A 23,483-nucleotide genomic window follows, 5' to 3' on the forward strand; every position below is an offset into this window, starting at 1 on the left:
CCGCCTCACTGACACACTCACACCCCGACTGACACCCCGCCTCACTGACACACTCACACCCCGACTGACACCCCGCCTCACTGACACACTCACAAGGGATGTGTTAAAATATATATTTTGATAAGTTGCGCTTTGAAACGCATGGTCTTAAGCAGTGATCTGGGAGAGTATATGATGAGCCAGTGAACACGCACACCATAGTGCTCAACTAATATAATACGTTTGACGTGCAATCAGTCTCGTCACTGTATTTATAGTTTGCAAACATTTTTCTATATTTAATTGAAGAAACCCAAAGTAAACCAACTTCGCATGATAGCCATTGTTTTAGATACCTGACAAACGGAATAACCTGCAGACTGATTTCCGTGGGCTGCGTGCAATAGGCGCCATCATGTGAGTGAAGCTCTGTCCCAGCTGACACACTACGCTGTGTTAACATTGTGGGGCATGGCTGTCTGCACGCAGCTTATGTCTGCTGTCAAAAGTGATTTGGCACGATGGCTGGCATTTTTGCCTTCTATATTAATTAGGCCTATATGACGTACACTGTATACTCTTGCATTTGATTAAGAATATTAATAAATGCACGAAGAAATAATTGCCCTACTTACAGAGACTAGATTACTGAAGAAATAACTGTTATGTCAATAAAGCATACATTCTCCGTAACATTATAAGTGACAGATACATTGTGTCTTCCTCCTGCACTCGGATGTTGCTTGATTTACGGATCTAACGCAGGAAAGCGGATTGACTGAAGCCGCAGCTGCAGTGTTTGATGATCCGCTCACATGCACGGCTCACCAGCGCCAATCAATCCGGCGGTAATTAGTTTGTGTGACGGAGACGCAGGCGGCTGGAGGTGCGGTAAAGACACGTCACGTGACCAGAGTTAAAGCCGCCAGCTCGTCTCACTCGCTTCCTCGGCTCTCGCCTGGTGGCCAATCAAAAAACCTCCGGAGGGAGACTGTGCGACCAGTAGTCACACGTCCTGGTTGGGAGGATGTAGAAAGTCTCTATAGAAAACGTCCTTCATATGCGTCACAGAGAGCCGAGTGCCGCATGCTTTGCTATGCTTTGCTATGCGGAGATGATCCTGTGGCTCTGGTGCTGGGCTCAGTCGGCAGCCGCAGGTCAGTGCTGCTCAGTCGGCTACTCTGTCTCTACTCTGTCTCTGCTCTCTCTCTACTCTGTCTCAACTCTCTCTACTCTGTCTCTACTCTGTCTCTGCTCTCTCTCTACTCTGTCTCTACTCTCTCTACTCTGTCTCTACTCTGTCTCTCTCTCTACTGTCTCTACTCTGTCTCTGCTCTCTCTACTCTGTCTCTGCTCTCTCTACTCTCTCTCTACTCTGTCTCAGCTCTCTCTACTCTGTCTCTACTCTGTCTCTGCTCTCTCTCTACTCTGTCTCAGCTCTCTCTACTCTGTCTCTACTCTGTCTCTGCTCTCTCTACTCTCTCTACTCTGTCTCTCCTCTGTCTCTGCTCTCTCTCTACTCTCTCTACTCTCTCTCTGCTCTGTCTCTGCTCTCTCTCTACTCTGTCTCTGCTCTCTCTGCTCTCTCTCTACTCTCTCTGCTCTCTCTCTACTCTCTCTACTCTCTCTACTCTGTCTCTGCTCTCTCTCTACTCTCTCTACTCTGTCTCTACTCTCTCTACTCTGTCTCTACTCTCTCTGCTCGGTCTCTACTCTCTCCTATGTCTCTGCCATCTCTCTGCTCTCTCTCTACTCTCTCTGCTCTCTCTACTCTGTCTCTCCTCTGTCTCTACTCTCTCCTCTGTCTCTGCTCTCTCTCTCTACTCTGTCTCTACTCTGTCTCTACTCTCTCAACTCTCTCTCTGCTGTCTCTGCTCTCTCTCTACTGTCTCTACTAAATTTCATTTCAATTCAATTCAAGGGTGCTTTATTGGCATGACACAGTTTCATAGTGTTGCCAAAGCAGTTGATATTATATACATACATTGAAAAATAATAAAAGGTAAGGAAAAAAAAAAAAAGACAATAACATTATAAAATCTTAATAGACATGTACATTTACTTTATTTATAGTTTACAAGTTTACATCTGGTGCTCATGTATGTTTTCACAGTGAGCGCCTCAGGCTGTGGCAGGCGGCTACATATTGGGCGGCCAGGGGGGCTGTGTGTCCCTCCCCCAGGAGGATAGCTATTTTTTTTTTCATTTATCAATTCAGAGAATGATTTTATAATATTTATGAATTTATTAAAGAATGTGTCCCTTAATTTGTCATATTTATTGCAGTGGAGGAGGAAGTGCATCTCTGTCTCGACCTCTCCTGTCTCGCAGTGACCACAGCGCCGCTCCTCTCTGGGCAGCCAGCTCTGCCTGTGTCGGCCCGTCTCTCTGGCCAGGCTGTGGTCACTGAGCCTGTACTGGGTCAGGATCCGTCTCTGCTTTGTATCTCTGACAGTGAAGAGATATTCTGCCAGGGTGTATTCTCTGTTTAGGGCCCGATAGCAATCAATCAATCAATTTGGTGATCTTTATGATTTGGTTGACTCTGATTGGGGGCAGGTAAGCAGTGCTGACCTGAAGCTGGTCTCTGTTCGCAGTCTTAGCGGGGGTCAGTGCCGTGAGCTTCAGGGCCAGCTGACTCAGGGGCCTCTTTTCAGGGCTGAGCTCTTGGGTTTGGAGGGCCTTGTACTGGAGTGAGTCTGACTCACTTTTCTTCAGGTGCATCCAGAATTTCAGTGCTCTTTTCTTTATATTAATGAGGGTTGGGAAGCGGCCTAATTCTGCCCTGCATGCGTGGTTTGGTGTGTTCCTGTGCACCTGCAGTATGTTTTTATAGAGTTCAGCATGCAGGGTCTCTATTGGATGTTTGTCCCACCTAGTGTAGTCCTGTTGACTGAGTGGACCCCATACTTCACTACCGTACAGCGCAATGGGCTGGATCACACTGTCAATTAGTTTGAGCCAGATTTTGACTGGAATATTAATGTTATAGAATCTTCTTCTGATTGCATAGAAAGCTCTTCTTGCTTTGTCTTTGAGTGCCTTCACTGCCAGGTTAAAGCCCCCTGACGCACTAATAGTCAGGCCCAGGTAGGTGTAGTGTGAGGTGTGTTCTAGGGTAGTGTTATCTAGTGTGAAGTGGTATTTGTTTCCCTGAGGTCTGGCCTTTTTTTGGAAAATCATGATCTTTGTCTTCTTCATGTTTACTGCCAGGGCCCAGGACTGACAGTACTGCTCTAGTAGTTCCAGGTTTTGCTGAAGCCCTTGCTCTGTGGGCGACAGCAAGACTAGGTCATCTGCATAGAGCAGGAATTTGACTTCTGTGTCATTTAGGGTGAGGCCAGGGGCATCAGACTGCTCCAACACCGTTGCCGACTCATTAATGTAGATGTTGAACAGTGTTGGGCTCAGACTGCAGCCCTGCCTCACTCCCCGCCCCTGAGTGAAGAACTCTGTTCTTTTGTTGCCAATTTTTACTGCACATTTGTTTTCGGTGTACATTGATTTTATAATATAGACTTTACCCCCTACACCACTTTGAAGAATTCTGTAATAAAGTCCCTCGTCCCAAATGGAGTCGAATGCCTTTTTGAAATCAATGAAACAGGCAAAGATTTTGCCTTTACTTTTTTGGTGGACGTGTTTGTCTATGAGGGTGTGTAGGGTGTAAATATGATCTGTAGTGCGGTGATTTGGGAGGAAGCCAATCTGACTCTTACTCAGGACACTGTGCTCGGTAAGGAAGGCCAGTATCCGGGCGTTGATGATACTGCAGATGATTCCCCAGGTTACTGCTCACACAGATGCCCCGGTAGTTGTTAGAGTCGAATTTCTCTCCACTCTTATAGATTGGGGTGATCAGCCCCTGGTTCCAGATGTCAGGGAAGTAACCAGTACTAAGGACCATGTTGAACAATTTAAGCACAGCCTCCTGCAGTTGTGCGCTGCTGTGTTTGAGCGTCTCAGTGCTGATGCTGTCCGGGCCGCAGGCTTTTCTGGGTGGAAGTGCCTGTAGCTTTTTAGATAGTTCCTGTAGAGTGATTGGAGAGTCAATTGGGTTTTGATTATTTTTAATTGATTGTTCGAGTAATTTCAGTTTTTCCCTGGTTTCAATTTGTTTGTGTGTCAGATCATTTTGTTGGATATCTTTATAAAGGTTTTCAAAGTATTTTTTCCAAGTGGTTCCGTTTTGTATTGCCAATTCTTGTGGTTTTGTTGAATTTAAATTGTTCCACATTTCCCAGAACTGGTTTTGGTCAACAGATTTCTCTGTCTGTGAGTCTTTTGTTTGTGTGTTTCTGTTTTTTATTTTTAAGGGTGTGTTTGTAGTGTTTTAGGGTCTCACAGTACTGCTGCCGTAGTTCTGTGTCTTGTGGTTGATGATGTTTTTGATTGGATAGGTGCCTTAAAATTGTTCATATTGATTTACACTCATCATCAAACCATGTCTGTGTGTGTGTGATTCTGGTTGGTCTTTTTCTTTGTCTTTTTAAGATTTGCCATTGTGGCTGCAATTTGATATATTTGATTGATATCATTTATGGGCAGATTTAGTCCTGTCACGTCAGGCTGGTACTGTGAGCTGAGGAAAGTGTTGATGATGTCTGTTATTTCTGTAGAACTGATTGCTTTGTTAAATTCCTCTGTGCTGTTTGGAGCCCATCTGTATGTTTGATTAAGGTTGTACAGCTTACTTGTGTCTGTGTGTTGCTGGCCTGACTTCTTCTTTTCAGGAACACTGTGATTTGGTTGTGGTCTGACAGTGGGGTTTGCTGCCTGACAGTGAATGTGCTGATGAAGGAGGGGTCCATGTCAGTGAGGGCGTAGTCGACTACACTAGTCCCAAGAGCTGAGCAATACGTGAACCTCCCTAAAGAGTCCCCTCTGATCCTGCCATTAAGGATGTACAGGCCCAAGGCTTGGCAGAGATGCACTAACTCTCTCCCGTTCTTGTTCACCGCCCCGTCGGGGTTGTTCCTCTGGGTTGTGGTGGGGGTGAGGTACAGAGGGGCCTGGCCGAACACATGGCTGTTTCTCTGTGTGCCGATGCAGTCGGGCTCGGTGCCTGTCCGGGCATTGAAGTCCCCACAGAGCTGGGCTACTCTCTCTCTGCTCTCTCTCTGCTCTCTCTCTGCTCGGCCCGGGAGCAGCCCGGCTGGGTCGAACAGTGGAACCTGCAGTTCTCATGCTCTGAAGTTCGCACATGCGCGTTGTTGTGTGCTGTGTGCCACGATATTATAAAACCGTTGCTGTTCTGCTGATTTCCATAGTTTCGGTTATTGCGTATCTTTGTGCAATGCTTTATAAGCCGGACCTGCTAACATATTTAGTTTGACGTGTCCCTCTGACAGCTGGTCCAATCTCAACACATGTCAAACTGAGAAATATCCAGCCGTAACTTGTATAAATCGTGTGTTAAAATGGCCTGTAAGCATGTTGTCTTTAAAGGTCGTGTTTCAATGTGAAACTATTGAAATATGGCACTAATCATGATGTGTATTGCTCTCACAGAAACGCATTCATTGACTGCTCTCAGGATGGGGACCACAGACGGCACCGAGCTCCCCGAGCACATAGCCATGTGGATGGTGGATGATGTGAGGTACTCCTACTATAACAGCACGGTGGGGAAACCGGTCCCCCTCTTCGACTGGTTCAATACCACAGAGGGGCGCGAGTTCTGGGATAGACGGTTTGAGCATATGATCGATGGCCATAAAATCTTCCAATGGAGTGTAAGAAAAATAGCCCAGGATTTCAACCATACAGGTGGTGAGTACAGAAACAACAGCCTCTATCAGCACTGTGAGACACATCACTACACAACAGTACAGACACACACAGCCTCTATCAGCACTGTGAGACACATCACTACACAACAGTACAGACACACACAGCCTCTATCAGCACTGTGAGACACATCACTACACAACAGTACAGACACACACAGCCTCTATCAGCACTGTGAGACACATCACTACACAACAGTACAGACACACACAGCCTCTATCAGCACTGAGACACATCACTACACAACAGTACAGACACACACAGCCTCTATCAGCACTGAGAGACACACAAGCACTACACAACCGTACAGACACACACAGCCTCTATCAGCACTGAGACACACAAGCACTACACAACAGTACAGACACACACAGCCTCTATCAGCACTGTGAGACACATCACTACACAACAGTACAGACACACACAGCCTCTATCAGCACTGAGACACATCACTACACAACAGTACAGACACACACAGCCTCTATCAGCACTGAGACACATCACTACACAACAGTACAGACACACACAGCCTCTATCAGCACTGAGACACACAAGCACTACACAACAGTACAGACACACACAGCCTCTATCAGCACTGTGAGACACATCACTACACAACAGTACAGACACACACAGCCTCTATCAGCACTGAGAGACACACAAGCACTACACAACAGTACAGACACACACAGCCTCTATCAGCACTGTGAGACACATCACTACACAACAGTGACTCATAGGGTTTCATTAAATGTACGCCTGTTAAGATATTTTTTTTTTTCTTGATTGCACCCTGATGACGAGTGCTGATTCATCAGATTTTAATTCACACTACCGGTGTGCAGACTTTGTATTGTGTTGTCCTTGTGGAATGTAACAACCCAGGGAATATGACTCTTGCGCATTGGTAATCGACCAACACATTTTGACAGTCAGTCTTTCCCCTGTTTGCTGCAGTTCACACTTACCAGTATGTTGGTCGCTGTGAGCTGGATGACGATGGGACCAAGCGGGTAAAAGTGTACCATGCATGTGATGGGAAGGACTTTATTAGTCTCGATGTCCACACCATGAGCTGGGTCGCTGTTGTGCCGCAGGCTGTCGTCTACAAACGCAAGAGAGAGGCAGACCCAGCCAGCCAACAAATTATTTCTCGTTACTATCGAAAGGACTGTTTTGATTTTCTGAAGACATTTCTCAAGTTTGGGAAGGAGACCCTGCAGAGGAAAGGTAAAGTAACATGTCATAGAGTGGAACTCATCAGATACTGACCGAGTGTTTAGTTTCAAATGGGCAAGTCCAGATCTCCAGATGTTACTGTATTAAAATCTCTGACCTGTAAACACAGACACAGGGGGTTTATGAATCAGTGGATTGCCCTGTGTATCTGTTGTGATGCAACACATGATGTAGATGTTGTCTATCAGGTTTCCAAACTTCCAGTTTTCACCATATTTAAGCAGATTGTCCATTTAGACATTTGTTGTTCTGTTATGTGGATTTCTGATTATTTGTTCTGAACATGAGCACAAACTCTTGATAGAAGCAGTAATTAAATAATTTGCTATCCTAACATCACTGATGATGCAGACCATGCTGTTAATTCCTGTAAACACACAAGTCCCTGTGAAATGAGCCTGTGCTGCAGCTGACTGGCACGTAACTGAGCTGATCAGGTCCTATAACAGCACTTATGATGCAAACAAACCGGTGTGCCAGAGCCATACGTGTTATTTCCGTGTAGGCTGTTTCTACAGTGTGTTGAGATCTCTGTATAAAACGACACTGCTGTGTTCTTCCTCTTCTCTAGTCCGTCCTGAAGTGAGTGTGATTGACAGGAAGGATTCTCGCTCTGCGGGAGTGGAGGTGCTCTGTCACGTAACCGGCTTCTACCCACGAACAGTAAATGCTTCCTGGGTGAGAGATGGGCAGGCGGTGCTGGAGGAGGGGCTGTGGAGAGGGGAGGTGCTCCCCAATGGGGACGGGACCTACCAGCTGAGAAAGACCCTGACAGTGAGCGCTGAGGAGCAGGAGAAACGCAGCTACTCCTGCCGGGTGGAGCACAGCAGCCTGGAGGAGCCGATGACTGTGAAGTGGGGTAAGACGCAGCGTTATGACGCCTCATGCCTGCTGCTGCAGCTGCAGAGATGCCGTCACTGTCCTCACTGCTCCCTGCTGCTGAGCTGCTGTCTGCTCTGTGTTTCAGATCCACAGGCTGCTCAGCACACAGGGATTATTGCTGGTGTCCTGGCTGCTGCTCTGGGTTTGATCGCAGTCTTAATTGTCATCATCTGGAGGAGGAGAGCAGGTGAGGGGGTGGGTGGAGTTGGCGCTGGTTTCTTGTAACAGTTCCTAAAAGCTCATCAATACAGTTATGCTGTATTGTATTTGAGGTTACAGCAGTTCATATTGAGCAGTATGGGGCAGCACTGTGGAGTAGTGGGTTTAATTCCACTGTTGTCCCCTTGAGCCACTGGCAGAGTTAATGGGTCATTAGTATTATTTATTTTAACATACAATGTGATATCTAGTGACATTGTAGATGTATGATGTGGTGCATCCCTGTTAAGGCACTTCCTGGAGATGCTGATGAACTGTGTTGTTTTTCAGTGATTTCCTGCTGCTCTGCACCGACTTCCCAGGAGGACGAGCAGGACTCTGTGGCCTCTGTGCCCCTGTCCTCCACATCCGGGGAAGCTGAGGGGCAAGCTGAGGGGCAGGAGAGCATGCCTGGAGCTCCACCCTCACTGTGCTAGCTGGGTTGGTATAGATGTTTGGTTTCAACAGTGAAGTTATTTCTTTTTACTTGGGTTGTGTTTTGACGGTTGTGTTTTCAATGTCAGTCCACTCCTAGCTCATGCTTGAGATCCTAAAAGAAAAGTGATATATATGTGTAACCCTCCAGGTTACATTTCCTATTGTAGTCAGAATAAGTTGAAGGCTTGTCCAAGCTCTCTTCCCTCCACTGTTCTGTTGGTCGTATGACCTACAGGCCTACACACAGGTGAATGGAAACTTTCTGACCAGCCTCATACTGACCAGGAAGCTACACAGGGGTCTGGTTTTAAGGTGTGGCTATGTTCTCTTTGTGTGTGTTTGTGTGTTTCTTGAAGGATGGAAGAGATTGTTTATTCAATTCATAATATTTACCATCTCTAATATCCCAAAACACAGTGTTGTGTAGTCTTGTGGGAAAGTAATCTTGGATTCCCTGTTCAGTTGGCTTTTTGATTTTTATTTTATTGCTTTGAAGGGTTATTTTTTCTTCTTATTTTTGCTTGTGGATTTACAAACTGGAATCTTCTGTTGGAATTCTTTCACTGGCCATTTCCTTCTGACATTGCAGATGTATCCTTGGAACAGCAACTTGAATGGACTTATCATGAGATCTGCGGTGAGGTCATTCCAGGACTGGACATTTCTATGTTTTGCTTTTGTTGGAGTAAGGGGTATTGCAAAGACTTATAAACTCTAAGACTGGAAAGAAGAACAAGAGAGTGTTGTTCTTTGCACTATTGCAAGATGCATGAGCAAAGGCATCAGAGTAATCCTATATACAGTGGCTCTCAAAAGTATTCACCCCCCCTTAGACTTTTCCACATTTCATTGTTTTACAAATTAAAAATGAAAATCTGCAAATTTGTTCTAAAATAATTACAATTACAGGACATGCAGGAAGTGCTGGAGTGTGAGAGACATATTTCGGTAGCAGTGGAAGGGATGGTTTGGCTGCTGCCCCCGTTCAAAGGGGAGCATGGGGATCTGGGTCTTCGGGCCGTGGAATTTGTTTGCGGCCAACATCTTGCTGCACAATCGCCAGGAACTCCTTGTGTCCTCCTGGTGGTGGTCCCTGCTTGATGAGGAGAGAGCAAGTGAACTGTTGTAAGTGAACCATTGTGTGCTGGATGAGCGTGCGGCGGTCTGCGTTGGGTGTGTACTGCATAGCCAGCAGAGCCTGTCTGAAGAAGGCAGAATCTCCCCTCTGCTTACCTTTGTAGGTTTTTTATTTTTATGTGTGTGTATCTGTCAGCACTGGCCAGTAGGGATGGGGATCATAAATTTTTATTGATATTGATACCATTTTCAAGATAGCTTAACGATCCGAGTCTTTATCGATACTTTTCTATTATTTGGTGGAAAGACGAGACAATGATAAATTCTTAACAGAACTGTTATTGCTATTATTGCAAAAACTTTGAGTCTTTAATTTCAGATTTCAACATAACATATAACTATGAGAACAGTAAATTAATATATCAGTAGCAAAATGTCCAACACATTTTTTCCAACAACAAATAAATAATATACATAAATACAATAAATATTATGCTTTACACAACAAAAAGAAAAACGAATCGACAGCTCTTCTTGACAGCTCTTCACACTGTGCTCGTCAATCACGTATCTAATTTTAGGGGCATATGCGAGTGATGCCTGCAAGAAATTACCAGCAAACATAAATGATATGTTGCTTCCTCCTTATCTTTGGCTTTATTAAAATGTAGCTAAGCCTTTGACCGCTTAGTACGTTCAGCCATCCTAGCAAGCAAAGAAATGAGAAATGAAGGGAATTAGGGCGTGAAGCAATTCAATTCTTCTTCCTATAGTTTAAAGGCGGTTGGCAAGCAATTAAATTCAATTTAGTAATTTTATTAGACAATCGATGTATGTTTGTGCACCAGTGATTTGATTTAAATGACATGACTCTTGTCTCTCAAGACATAAGTTAATGTTACATGATATTACCCACTAGTCTCGATAGCAGTATCGATAAGCTCGGACCTTATTGATCTTCGGGTTTTGAAAAATTTGGAACCGGGTCCTTAATAGAACGGGGTCTTGATCCCCATCCCTACTGGCCAATGTGGGCAGGATACACTGATGAAGAAGTAACAAGTTTAATAAAAAAAGTATTTAAATACAGGTTAACCCGGAGGCCTCCTCTCACATGAAGTGAAATAAAGAACTAAGGATGTGATTTGGAGAAGCCTTTTTATATCTTCAGACAGACAATAGGTTGTGGTCTTATCTATCAGAAGTGATTACATCTTGTTAAAATACAGTTGTACACATAGGTTTACCACATGCATAATAATTAACACAGACCTGAGTTTTACCGATGTGTTGATTGGTGCTGGTCAGCATTCTTCAGCCACAGATGTTATCAAAACTATATTAAGTCCTCAACAAAATACCTGAGCCCTAAAACACCAGAGATGTGGGGACTCAAGTCATGTGACTCTGGTGTTTCTATCGAGTCACAAATTTGCCAACTTGAGACTTGCTTAGCTGACTTATCTAATATATTAAAAAAAGGCTTGACTTGACTTGGGATGGATGACTTGGCAAGTACTCTACGTTCTAATGCTTTTTAATGTATATATGTTTTTTGCCATTATGTATCTTTTACTGTTGTGACATAAATTGCCAAAACTAACAATAGCATATTTTATTAATGTATTTATTTAAAGCCGCCAATATGATCCTTTATTAAAAGTTAGATTTAAACATTGGCATTGACCACAGAAGTGAACCCCAAGTTTATTAGTTTATTAAAGTATATTTAGGCACTGATCACAAGAGGAGGATGTTGCGTACAGTGCAGAAATTAGTGCTGAGTGCTACACTAAACATTTAAAATATATTAATCTAGTTAATAGATTTTAATAAATCATCAAAATAAAGAAATTTCTCTGCCAAACCCAAAAATGTCATTCATGTTTGGTGGTTGAGAGATGCACAAATAGTTTTTCATGCTTTCCATGAAGTGTTTCTTGATTACATTAATTGACATGGAGATGAACTTCAGCAAATACTAACCTGCTGATGGATGAGCGGGAATCGCTGTCAGAGGGGATATTATATGGCTGGTCTATGGCTATAATATTTAGCACCCCCCTCTTCTCAAGAGTTCAAATAAATTGAGGTAGGTGCACCCTAAGGAGTGATCTATAACACAGTGTCTGGTCCCACCAGATCTACAATAAATGGGGTGTCACAGTTTATTTTAACCCTTGATAAGAAATATTATAACCGTTATAATATTTGTCAGAAATACTGTTTCTACGGCAGTAGACCAAGCCATCTGTTAGCACTGAAATGAAAATGAAATGGAGCTCGCTCGACTATTTGTTATTTGATCCCCTAAAAAAGGCCTAGAATCAGATGCTGAAGAGATTAGCACTACCTGTCTGTACTACTCTGATTTATATGAATCTACTTATTTATTAGATACAGCTGCTTGTTCACACTTCTTACAAAATCTAAATCTTTCCATATTAACCACTGAAGAAGCAAGAGATATGGGCAAACCTATTCTCTCTTTAGCGAATAATAGGTGCACTGCAATGTGTGAACAAAGACAAAGCACTGGCGTAGCCTTCAGAATTGTTGTTAGCAGTCTGGGATTTGTTAGGATGTCTTATGGAAATGCCCATATGTATTTTTTTTTGTGTGTGTTTGTTTTGGAGTCATGTGACCTCTTCTTGAACCAAAGTTATCAGCAAGGAGTTACCACTAGAATCACAAGTTTCACTACTTAATGATGACTGACTTTCATGCTGGATTAACAGCAGCAAAAAGAAGAAAGGGTTCAAATACAGTTTTGCATAATAGTGATGGTCTGGGACAATTCCACAACTTGCTTGATTCTATAAAAGCAATGATTATTATTGTGTATTTGGAAAAGCACTGATCATTCATATTAAAAACAATGGTGTGCATATTTAAGAAAGGACTTGTTCATAATTGTTATCATTGTTGTGTGTGTACATTAGAGCAACATAATGGCAGGGGGCTGTAAAAGTATGTATGGAGGGTGGCAGATCGGTTGGGGGACCCTAGTGTAATGTGTGTATTTACAAAATCCACTGCTCATGGTCCACATTGGAACCAATGACATAGGAAAAGGTAGGACAGAGATTCTGCAAGACAATTTAAAGAGTCAGGAATGAAACTAAACAGCAGAACCTCCTCTGTAGTTTCCTCTGAAATACTTCCAGTACAATGTGCCAGGCCAGGGAGACAGGCAGAGATTAGAAAGTTTAACATATGATTGAAATCTTGGTGTAGGGAAGAGGGGTTTATGTTTATGGAGCATTGGTCTTTCTTCTGGGATAGATGGGATCTGTACAAACCGGACGGTCTACATCTAAACAGAAGGGGAGCTAATGCATTGGGAGAGCGTATGTGCAGAGTAATTGAGAATCATTTAAACTAGGTACCAGGGGGGCAGGGAGCTCTGGGACATGTTCCACTAAGGAAAGCAAATCAAGGGAATCTGCTAGTAGGAAAGTCCTAAAATGTTTGTACTTCAATGCCAGGAGTATAAGGAACAAGATGTCAGACCTAGAAGCCACAGTGCTGGCGGGTGACTGTGATGTTGTATGAGTGACAGAAACATGGCTAACAGAAAATGATGGGGATGAATACAAGTTGAAAGGACAGTTTAGGAGGGACAGGCAAAATCGAAGAGGTGGTGGGGTAGCATTATATGTGAAAAATGACATTGAGAGGGAAGAACCCAAATTACATCCCAATAATGAAACAGAATCTTTGTGGGCCAAACTTTTGAACAAGAGATCTGGAGGATTAGCGGTAGGAGTGTTACAGGCCACCAAACTCAGATATTCAGAAAGATGCTGCATTGTACAGTGTAATCAAGACTGCATGTAGCAAGGATGTGGCTGTTATAATGGGGGATTTCAATTTCCCAAACTTAGACTGGGAAAGCCCAGTGGGGACTACAGAAGCAGAAATAGAAATGGTTGAGATGGTAAATGACTGCTTTCTAACTCAATTTGTCAGGGAACCAACCAGAGAGAGCACATGTATTGACTTGATCTTTTCAAATGACCAAGATAGAGTTAGGAGGACAGTAGTTAGAGAACCAATGGCAAATTGTGATCACAATATGGTTAGCTTTGAGGCATTCTTTAAAAAAACAAGGAGCAAGTCTAAAACAATGGTCTACAATTTCAGAAAAGCAAACCTTGAAGGTATGAGATGGCATTTAGAAGAGGTAGACTGGAGCACACTGGATACAGAGTCAGTTGAAAATGGATGGTTATATTTTAAGAATATACTACTTGAGGCTCAGGAGAAATTTGTACCAAAACTTAACAAATTGAGGACCAAAAAACACTGGCCAAAATGGTTTAATAGAAGTGTGCAAAAAAATATAAAGAGAAAGAAAATATTGTATAGCGCATACAAAAGGCATAGAGATGAAACAAAATACATAGAATATGTTGAGCTGCAAAGAGATCTTAAGAAAGGGATCAGGGGCGCAAATAGGGAAATAGAAAGAAACATAGCTCCTGGAGATAAAACTAATGCAAAGAGCTTTTTTCAATATTACAACACCAAGCGATCAATAAAGGAGGAAGTGAAACAGATAAAGGGCAAAAATGGAAGTATCTTGGGAAAACAAACAAGATGTAGCAAATGTTCTAAATGAGTATTTCACAGAGGTTTTTACAAAAGAAAAGACAGATAACATGCCACAGGTTGACAATCAGTCCAGTCAACCCTAAGAGAGATCAGGATAAATGAGGAGGAGGTACTAAAGGGACTAGCAGAATTAAAAACAAACAAATCACCTGGGCCAGATGGGATATTTCCAACAGTACTTAAAGAAATGAGGGAAATTATAGGCTGCTAACTCGATTATTCCAAATGACACTTAGAACAGGGGATGTGCCAACTGACTGGAAGACAGCACATGTCATGCACAATGTCCTACTGAGAGACTGAGGACTTGAACCTTTTCACCCTGGAACTATGTGGGGACTTGATCCAAGTCTTCAAAATCATGAAAGGCATCGACCACATCAAACCAGAGGAGCTTTTCCAGATCAGTAGGGACACACGCACCCGGGGACACAAATGGAAATTGGGCTTCAAGGCATTCAAGACGGAAAACAGGAGACACTTCATACAGAGAGGCATCACAATCTGAACAAACTACCCAGCGATGTGGTAGAAGCTGAAAGTTTGGGAACATTTAAAAATAGACTGGATAGTTATTAATGGACACCAAACGAGCATGATGGGTCGAATGGCCTCCTCTCATTTGCAAACTTTCTTATGTTCTTATGTTCTTAAAATATAGCCTACATATAAGAGAAGATGAACCCCATCCCCTTCAGTGCTCCACCAACATAAAAAAATCACCATTCTGCACTAACTGTAGTTTTTATTCAGACATTTGGAACAACACAAATAATCATAACATTTAAAACTATATACAAATAAAGCTGCAATGAGCAATATAGGGGGCCAAGCACAGTGTGCAGTGTGCATCTAACCAAAGAGGTATTTTTGAAGTTGGTTGTGGCTGTTCAGGGGTGTTTGCAGCCCTAAGAGACCCGATACTCAACCACCGAAATTCAGGTGGTGTAGTATTATTTTGCCTCGTCTTGCGCCCCTCCTCGGGTGACGTGTGCTCTGTGAGGTCTGTAAAAGTTCTCATTACAGGGTATTTATACCCCCTTTATTCCCTGTCTCCCATGCAATGCATTGTTTGGTATTGTTGTGACAGTTCTGAGCCTTTTTTTAATCAATTTTGATTACCAGACCTTTGCTTTCCCTTCAGAACTTAATTCTTGGTTTCTCCAGTCTATCTTGTTTGCATGATCCCTTGACCACCTGCTAGTTTTTCCTGACCTCAAGTATTGTCTTGCCCCTTGTTAGTTAGTTGCCTGGCCTTAATCCTCCATCTGGTGCTTACCTGTCCCCCATGCTCTGCACCTGGGTTCTCTAGACTCTAGGACTCCCCTGGTGTTACACACACACTATTTAAAGCACTGGCATTGATCATTGGAATAACTGTCCATCATTTCAATGCAGCCAATCACTTTTCAGGAAATGCTGGTCAATTTAATCACCTGCAGAAGCCACTTGTAAGTAATTTCTAATGTTGTCAATCACCTTCTTCATTTATAACAGAAAGTGGGAGTCAAAGTCTGTTTTCATTCAAAGTTCATGTAGTTTAATACAGCCAACAGTGACTAAAATATTTTAATTTCTGTGTTCACATTTAAAGGTGATCTAAATAAAGTAAATTATTACTAAGTGCTATTAGTTTTGTAAACTTATAATGAAGCTTGCAATTTGCAATATTTAGTTTGGTTTTAGTGATGATTTATTTTGTACCTTAACAGTCCTATCTTTAGAAAGACTGACGAGCAGAATCTGAGACACAGACAGAGTAGAGAAGGGGCAGGATGTGACAGGAGCTTGCTAGTACAATCCGGGTATACAGGTCCACATGTCCACAGACAAGTCCACATGTTGAAGTCCCCAGTGCAGCTATTTACAGACCTCAGGGCCCATCCTGTACTCCATACTGTAAAGTCCAGGGCACAACTCCCTTAATCCCAATTTGGCTGAGGACTGCTGACTGCAGATTTAGAGCAATGCCAGCTGTTGTTATTACACTTTGACATACTGGGCCATGTGATTTTCAATTGGCCAAGGTCAAAAACCCAATTCAGAATACTTTGAGAGAGAAATACCCTTATGGATTAGAAACCATGTCTGAAATCCTACTGAAGTAGTTCCTACCTTTGATTTTCTTCTACAGATTTGCCATCTACCCAGTGCCAGTCTCCTTCTTTCACCTGATCAGTGAGGCCAATCCAAGTGTCTTCAGATATATGTTTTTTAACAAACATCTAAAAACAAAAATATAAAACATGTAAAAAGTATCAATTAAAAATAATAATGAAACTTTATTTTTACATTTATATAACCACAGTTGTCTGGAACTTAGTTTAAAAACAAAGTGTGCCCTGTTGTGTATTTCATTCCTGACACAAATAAACTATCAGAGTTGGAATTGCAATTAAAGATCTGTGTCTTTAACTGTGAATCAGTCTCTGTGGTACCTTGTCTTCACAAGGTGCTTTTTCCTGACTTGCCACAGAGGTGCTGACCTCTGGAGTGGATGTGGACACTGAGGCAGGCTGATCCATTGAATCAACTGTCTGATGTTCAGGGGGCTCCTGTGGAACAGAATTTGCTACAGGCAGAATGGGTATCTCCTCATCCAGGACCACTAATGTCCATCTCAGCTGGTCGATGTGACATTATGAAATGACGCCAGGTGTAACCACATAGGACAAAGGTCCACTTTTCTTCTAAACCTTGACAGGAATATATTTGTGGTCTCCTTGTTAGCTCCTTGCCAACACGGTTTGACCAATGGCAAAATTACATGTCTCATTGTTGCTTGTATTTTTGTCTTGCTTCAACTGTCTGTCCTGAACAGCCCTTCTGAGGTTTGGTTGAACCAGGTCTAATCTAGAACGGAGAGGACGTCCTAGGAACAGCATGGCTGGGGTTTGGTTTGTGTTTGCATGTGTGGCATTAAGGTCAGCTTTTCATGTTTTAATTTGTCATTGCTCAGAGGGCTTGTTTAAGGCTCTGGACAAACCTCTCACAAGGCCATTTGTGGCTGGATGCCAGGGTGCAGATGTGATGTGCCAGATCCCATTCGTCCTGAGAAATGCTTGGATGTCAGCAGCTGTGAACTGGGAACCATTCTCAATCACAAACTCTTCTGGTACTCCAGTTCTAGCGAACAAGCCCCTCAACACTTCAATAGTGTGAGCTGAAGTGGTTGAGCTCATGGACACTTCAGGCCATTTGGAACATGCTTTGACCACCACCAGCGAAATCAACATGGATATGCTGCCAGGGTGTTGCAGGCCACTCCCATGGATGAAGTGGTGCTATTTGTGGTTCGTTCTGCACTCGTTCTGTGGCGACCAGAGCATGCCATGGCAAGCTGCTCAATATCACACAGCCATCATTCAAGGTAAGCTCATCTCTCCTTTGATAGAATGGAGATAGGAGGGTTTTGTGTTTAGCTGTCCATACATTCTTTGTGGAAGCATACACTTGCAACAGTGTTTTGTCTTGTATGATTTCAGCCTTCACCATTTTAGCTGTAACAAGCAGGGTTTCAATATGGCTAAGGGCAAACACATTCAGTGCTTCACTGTCCCCATGGTCTTTGTCTGCAACATCCAATGGCAAGAGAGAAAAACCAGAATGGCCCAGTGTGCGTTTGAATTACAATTTATACTGATGTCCTCCCAAAGACAAGGCCCAACATTGGATCCTTGCTGCTGCAGTTACTGGAATCCTCTTTTGTGGCCTAAAGATGGAAATCAACGGCAGGTAGTCAGTGACAAGCACAAACTCTCTGCCAAAGAGATACTGATTGAAGTACTGATTGAACACCCCACACCAGGCTCAATGCCTCTCTGTCAATGTGAGTTTAGTTCTTCTCAGCCGCAGATAACGAACATGATGCAAACGCTTTAGGTCTTTCACTGCCGTCTCTCATGATGTGAGACACCACGGTTCCAACGCCATATGGTGAAGCATCACAGGCCAACTTCAGCGGCAGAGAGGGATCATAGTGGATTAGCACTGTGTCAGACATGACCACTGTCTTTGATTCTTGGAAGGATTGCTCACATTCCTTTGTCCATTGCCATTTGTGTCCAGCTTGGTACAAGTGATTAAGTAAATGCAACACTGTTGCCAAGTTGGACAAGAACCTGTTGTAACAGTTCACAAATCTCAACTGAGAAATATCATGAGGCTGTGGAGCTTTCAAAACAGCCTTTACCTTTTCCTGGCACTTGTATAACCCACTTGCATCTATGATTGCCACTGTATGTGACGCTGGGATTCAGGAACTCACACTCGTTCTGTCTTGCTCTCAAGTCTCTTCAGGTCCTTTTTCAGGATTTCCAGGTGTTAATCGTCTGTTGCTCCGGTGACAATAATTTAGTCAAGATAGTATTGTGTCCCAAGCACCTCCTGTAGGACCTGGTCCATCGCATTCTGCCAGATAACTGGCCATGCCAAATATCAGCCTATTGTAGTGGTATAGTCCCTTCAGAGTGTTAATTATCAAGAACACCATAGAGTCGTCTTCTCTTTCCATTTGAAAATTAGACTCTGCTAGATCCACTTTTGAGCAACATTTTCCAGCAGACAGGTTGGATGTCCCGAATCCTTATTTGCAACACGTACAACTGGGGTCACCCATGGATTCTACTTTGGACAGTATTCCGGCATCTTTCATATGGTCAAGTTCATTTTAAATTTTTTGCGAATGGTGAATGGGTTTAGATATTTTGCTTTATGATATTTTGCAGTGGCATCATCCTTGAGAAAAATTTTCCCTTTCATATGTTGGAGAGTTCCAATCCCTTCCTTAAACACTGCAGCCGCATCCTTCAGAACTCTCTCCAATTTTGCATTTGTAGACAGATGGGCATTGGGTGACACATGTAGGCTCTTTATGACTTTCCAGTCTATTTTTAGCTTCTTCAGCCAATTGCGCCCCAACAGAGGGGCATCATCTCTCTTAATAATGTACAGGTCAAGTACCTCCTGCTGGCCATTGTACTCAACTGACACTGGCAGATCTCCAAGGGGCATAATCCTTTCCACTGTGCACATTTTGAGAAAGACAATTGTTGGATTCAGCCTTGCGTTGTTAAACAGTATTTGATATTCACTCTGTGACATCACCAAAACTGAACTTCAACCTTGCTTATCTTAGGTGAAAGACAGATTGCTTGTTTGTCTTTTCCCTGCACACTCTATAATGCCAAACTAGCCAATGCACTTTCACTTTCAGTGTAAGACATTTACAATACATTGTGCATTTTTCTTTGCACTGTACAGTACTTTCCCACTTTGGCAGGCTTTCTGAATATGCCCTGTTTAATTATATTTCATGCACACATTTTTATACCTGCACTGAGGTAGGGGGTTAGAGCAACGACCACAGCCATATCACATCTTGTGCACTGAATATTTTTGTGTTGCTCCCTTCACTGCTGCTATTTTATTCACTTCAACCACATCGCTGGGGAGTTTGTTCCAGATTGTGACGCCTCTCTGTGTGAAGAAGTGTCTCCTGTTTTCCGTCTTGAATGCCTTGAAGCCCAATTTCCATTCGTGTCCCCAGGTGCGTATGTCCCTGCTGATCTGGAAAAACTCCTCTGGTTTGATGTGGTCGATGCCTTTCATGATTTTGAAGACTTGGATCAAGTCCCCACGTAGTCTCCTCTGTTCCAGGGTGAAAAGGTTCAGGTCCTCAGTCTCTCAGTAGGACATTCCCTTCAGACCTGGAATAAGTCTGGTTGCTCTCCTCTGAACTGCCTCTAGAGCAGCCTGGCCCTATTTAATGCTAGCGCTTCCCAGAGCTCAAGCCCGAGCCAGCAAAGGGGCCCATGTGGCTTGGGGAAAATGTTACAAAGTATTCTGTATCAATATCATCTTTGCTAGGGGTTGGATTTGCTCTTGTGTGCACATCCCTGTGTCTGTGTCGCCTGCCAGCCAGCAATGCCTTGGGGGAGAGGAAGGGGCAGAGAGATGCAGATGTTTGATCTGGGGCAGGATGATTTCCTACTGGCCAGGGTTAAAAAAAAATCGAAAAAATCGGGGGGCCACCGGGCCCAGGCTACTATTGGTGCTATACATGGAAATTCATGGAGAAAAACTACTAAAAATAAAGAAGTAATGTATTATGACAACAAGTGATAATATAGATCAGTATAATGCCTAATAGTGATATGCAGTATATTTTTGTTTAGTACATTTCACATTGCACAATTATGCTCCTTGCATTGTCATTGTGCTTAGAAGTATTTTACAAGAAGTAAATGACCCAGTCAGGTGCGTCATATATGTCCTGCCTCCAAAAGGCATGTAACCAATCAGACGTCAGAGAGCTTGTGACAGGTTAGAATTATTTTAAACACAAAACTGGGAAAATATGATACTGGAGTTCGGAGTTTGCAACCAATGATCCACTCCTGTTCTCTCTCTACACTCGCTCCCTGGGCCCACTCATCGCTTCCCACGGCTTCTCCTACCACTTCTACGCTGATGATGCTCAGATCTTCCTATCCTTTCCCTCTTCTGACCCTCTCATCCCCTCACGCATCTCTTCCTGCTTGTCTGCCATTTCTGCCTGGATGCACTCGAACCACCTCAAGCTCAACCTCACCAAATCAGATCTCCTCTTTTTCCCCACCTCTTCCTCACCTTCTGCTGACCTCCCCATCTCGATCCCCCTGGAATCCACCACACTCTCTCCTTCTTCTTCCGCTAAAAATCTAGAAGTCACCCTCGATCCTGCGCTCTCCTACTCCCAGCACATCACCACGCTTACACGCACGTGTAGATTCATCCTGAGCAACATACGCCGGAACCGCCCCTTCCTCACCGACTACTCGACTCAGCTACTCGTCCAGTCCCTGGTCCTCTCCCGCCTGGATACTGCAACTCCCTCCTGGCCGGCCTGCCTGCGTCCACTACCCGCCGCTCCAGCTCATCCAGAACTCTGCGGCTTGTCTGGTGTCTCTCTGCCACGATTCGCACACGCCACTCCACTGCTCCGCTCCCTCCACTGGCTCCCGATAGCAGCACGCATCCAATTCAAGACTCTGACCCTCACCTACCGCTGTCTCGACCACACTGCACCAAGCTACCTTCAGACCCTTGTCTCTCCATACATCCCCACCAGACCACTGTGCCAGAAGACTAACTCTGCCTCCTCTCCACTCTCCTTCCTCCAGAGCCGCTCCTTCTCATCCCTGGCCCCTAAGTGGTGGAATGACCTGCCCACCGAAGTCAAAACAGCAGAGTCCCTGACCTCATTCCGGCGCTTATCAAGACGCATCTCTTCCGACAGCACTTGTAATATTAGTCCTCTGTCCCTGCTAGATTGCACTTCAGCTTATTATGCTCCTCGCGTTTCTTGATTGTTCTCCTCCTTGCTCCCTTTTCCGTAGCCCTTGTCTGTAACCCTACATCTTGACAGCACTTAGCTTTCACCGTCCAGGATGTAGGAAGTCTTTTACTGTACTTGCATAAATTGTAATTGAAATTTGTAAAATGTATTTTTGAATTGCTGTATTTTAGCTAAGTTGAATTTGTAATGATTGATGCCTTGTAATTCTCTGTATTTTGCACTTATGTTGTAAGTCGCCCTGGATAAGGGCATCTGCCAAGAAATAAAAATAATCATAATAATGATCGACTGTAGGATCTTCATAGGCTACAGCATAGATTCACTATAAAACATGATCAGGTGTCTTTGTTGGTAGGCTTACAGAAATGTGGCCAATGCTATGTGTGTGTGGGGGTGGGGAGGTGCTTAGAAGGGGGTGCTAGAAAAATGTCATAGCCTTGGGGCCCAATGTGGTTTAATGTGGGCCTGAGAGCAGCGATATGTTTCTTGAAGTGTGGAGCCCAGAACTGTCCACAGTATCCAGATGGGCTCTAACTAGTGCATTGTACAGTCTGAACATCACTGCCATTGTTTTAAGTACTCATGTTGTTTATTGTGATTTTCCATGTGCCCCCTTCCCTCAACTCTTACCTATGACCAGAGTATATTGTCTGCACTTGTTAGCTATTAGAACTAGGATGTAAGACTCGTATTTTATATGTATTTGTAATTTTGAACTTGTAATTGTATTATGCTTGATTTGTAATTCTGTACTGTATTATTGCACTTTTGTATTGCTCTGTAAGTTGCCCTGGATAAGGGCGTCTGCAAATAAATACAAAAATAAAATTGTAATGAAATATTGTTCCATAATCCTGTAATGACAGTATTAGTATGAATTATGAAATTATGCATAATGAAGCTTGATAGGTGTCAGGACTGGTACTGAGGAGGACTGGATAGATTAGGATCCAGTACTGGCATCAAGAGAATCAAGGGGATTTAGCAAAGGAATAGTCGTGGTCACGGAAGGTAGGTCGATCGATCAGGCAAACAATAATAGCAGGGAAGATCCAGAGACGTAAAACAGAGCGAAGGCTAGGGTCGATACACGGGAAAACACAATAACAATGCTAATGCTCAGAAATGCTGCTAGTTAGGCAAGGCAAGACTTCACGTATATTGAGGGGAACAAATGAGTATATATATGGGGTTTAATGAGCGGGTGAAACAGGAAACAGGTGGAGAGGATTAACAGTTAAAGCCGGGATGATAATTGAATAATGGATTTGATCAGGGTCCTGGAACAGAGTCTGGGGAAAGTGTGGCTCGGGTGACCTCTAGCTGTGAAACTGCGAACAGTCAGGGTGCAGGAGTTACAGTAGGAGTGGAATTGTGCATGCACATCATTACATAATTAATATATAAGCTGAGACAAAGATAGAGTCCCTTCATTTGTTCATTCAGAAAATATAAATGCATACTTGACTCACAGTACCTGTTCCATCACGTTCTCTATTATGACGAGTTGTCCTTTCAAAGATGTACAGTCATTCTTACTGTTCTCCCACTTCAATTTATCAGATGAGAAGAAGTAACACTTGTTATTGAACAGCCTCCATGGCTTCAAACAGACATAATCGGTGATACCTGCAGATTGTGAGACTAAGAGTTGTCATGCTTTTCAAGTTGGCCTTGTTTGTTGTTTTATTTTTAATATTTTTAATTTGATTTTGTTTTATCCACAACTTCCTTTTAAGAAACACACATATAAAACAGGTGGAATATATGTAGGCCTATATAAACTAAACATATATATGCATCATGTTTTCACTGTATACATTGCTTGTGTTTATTATTAAACACTATATAAACTACTAATGCTTAATGCAACATGATTTTGTTATTATTATGTTGTAAATGGATCACATTCTTGGTCTCTATT

The 23,483-nt window shown here is 43.2% G+C and overlaps 1 protein-coding gene across 2 annotated transcripts; it reads left to right on the plus strand.

Moving 5' to 3' along the window:
* The first annotated feature begins 926 nt into the window (after window positions 1–926).
* Window positions 927–22,376, plus strand: LOC136751660 (major histocompatibility complex class I-related gene protein). Of its 2 annotated transcripts, none has more exons than XM_066707449.1 (7): window positions 927–1,136; window positions 5,491–5,751; window positions 6,727–6,999; window positions 7,580–7,867; window positions 7,976–8,077; window positions 8,380–8,529; window positions 21,384–22,376. In XM_066707449.1, the coding sequence occupies exons 1-6, from the start codon at window positions 1,040–1,042 to the stop codon at window positions 8,523–8,525; spliced, it is 1,167 nt and encodes a 388-aa protein (XP_066563546.1). In that variant the 5' UTR covers window positions 927–1,039; the 3' UTR covers window positions 8,526–8,529; window positions 21,384–22,376. The 2 variants fall into 2 exon arrangements, with proteins under 2 accessions (XP_066563546.1, XP_066563544.1); XM_066707447.1 differs by lacking the exon at window positions 21,384–22,376 and adding an exon at window positions 9,116–12,493 and having other exon boundaries at window positions 928–1,136.
* Window positions 22,377–23,483: the final 1,107 nt, after the last annotated feature.

This window comes from Amia ocellicauda, chromosome 6 (genome assembly GCF_036373705.1).
Source record: "Amia ocellicauda isolate fAmiCal2 chromosome 6, fAmiCal2.hap1, whole genome shotgun sequence".
Taxonomy (NCBI): Eukaryota; Metazoa; Chordata; class Actinopteri; order Amiiformes; family Amiidae; genus Amia; species Amia ocellicauda.

Excerpts from the sequence above, each read along its gene's own strand:
- LOC136751660 (XM_066707449.1), top strand. The coding sequence starts at position 1,040 with ATGCGTCACAGAGAGCCGAGTGCCGCATGCTTTGCTATGCTTTGCTAT. Across the intron at positions 7,868-7,975 it reads GCCGATGACTGTGAAGTGGG|ATCCACAGGCTGCTCAGCAC; the intron begins GTAAGACGCAGC and ends TCTGTGTTTCAG. Across the intron at positions 8,078-8,379 it reads CATCTGGAGGAGGAGAGCAG|TGATTTCCTGCTGCTCTGCA; the intron begins GTGAGGGGGTGG and ends GTTGTTTTTCAG.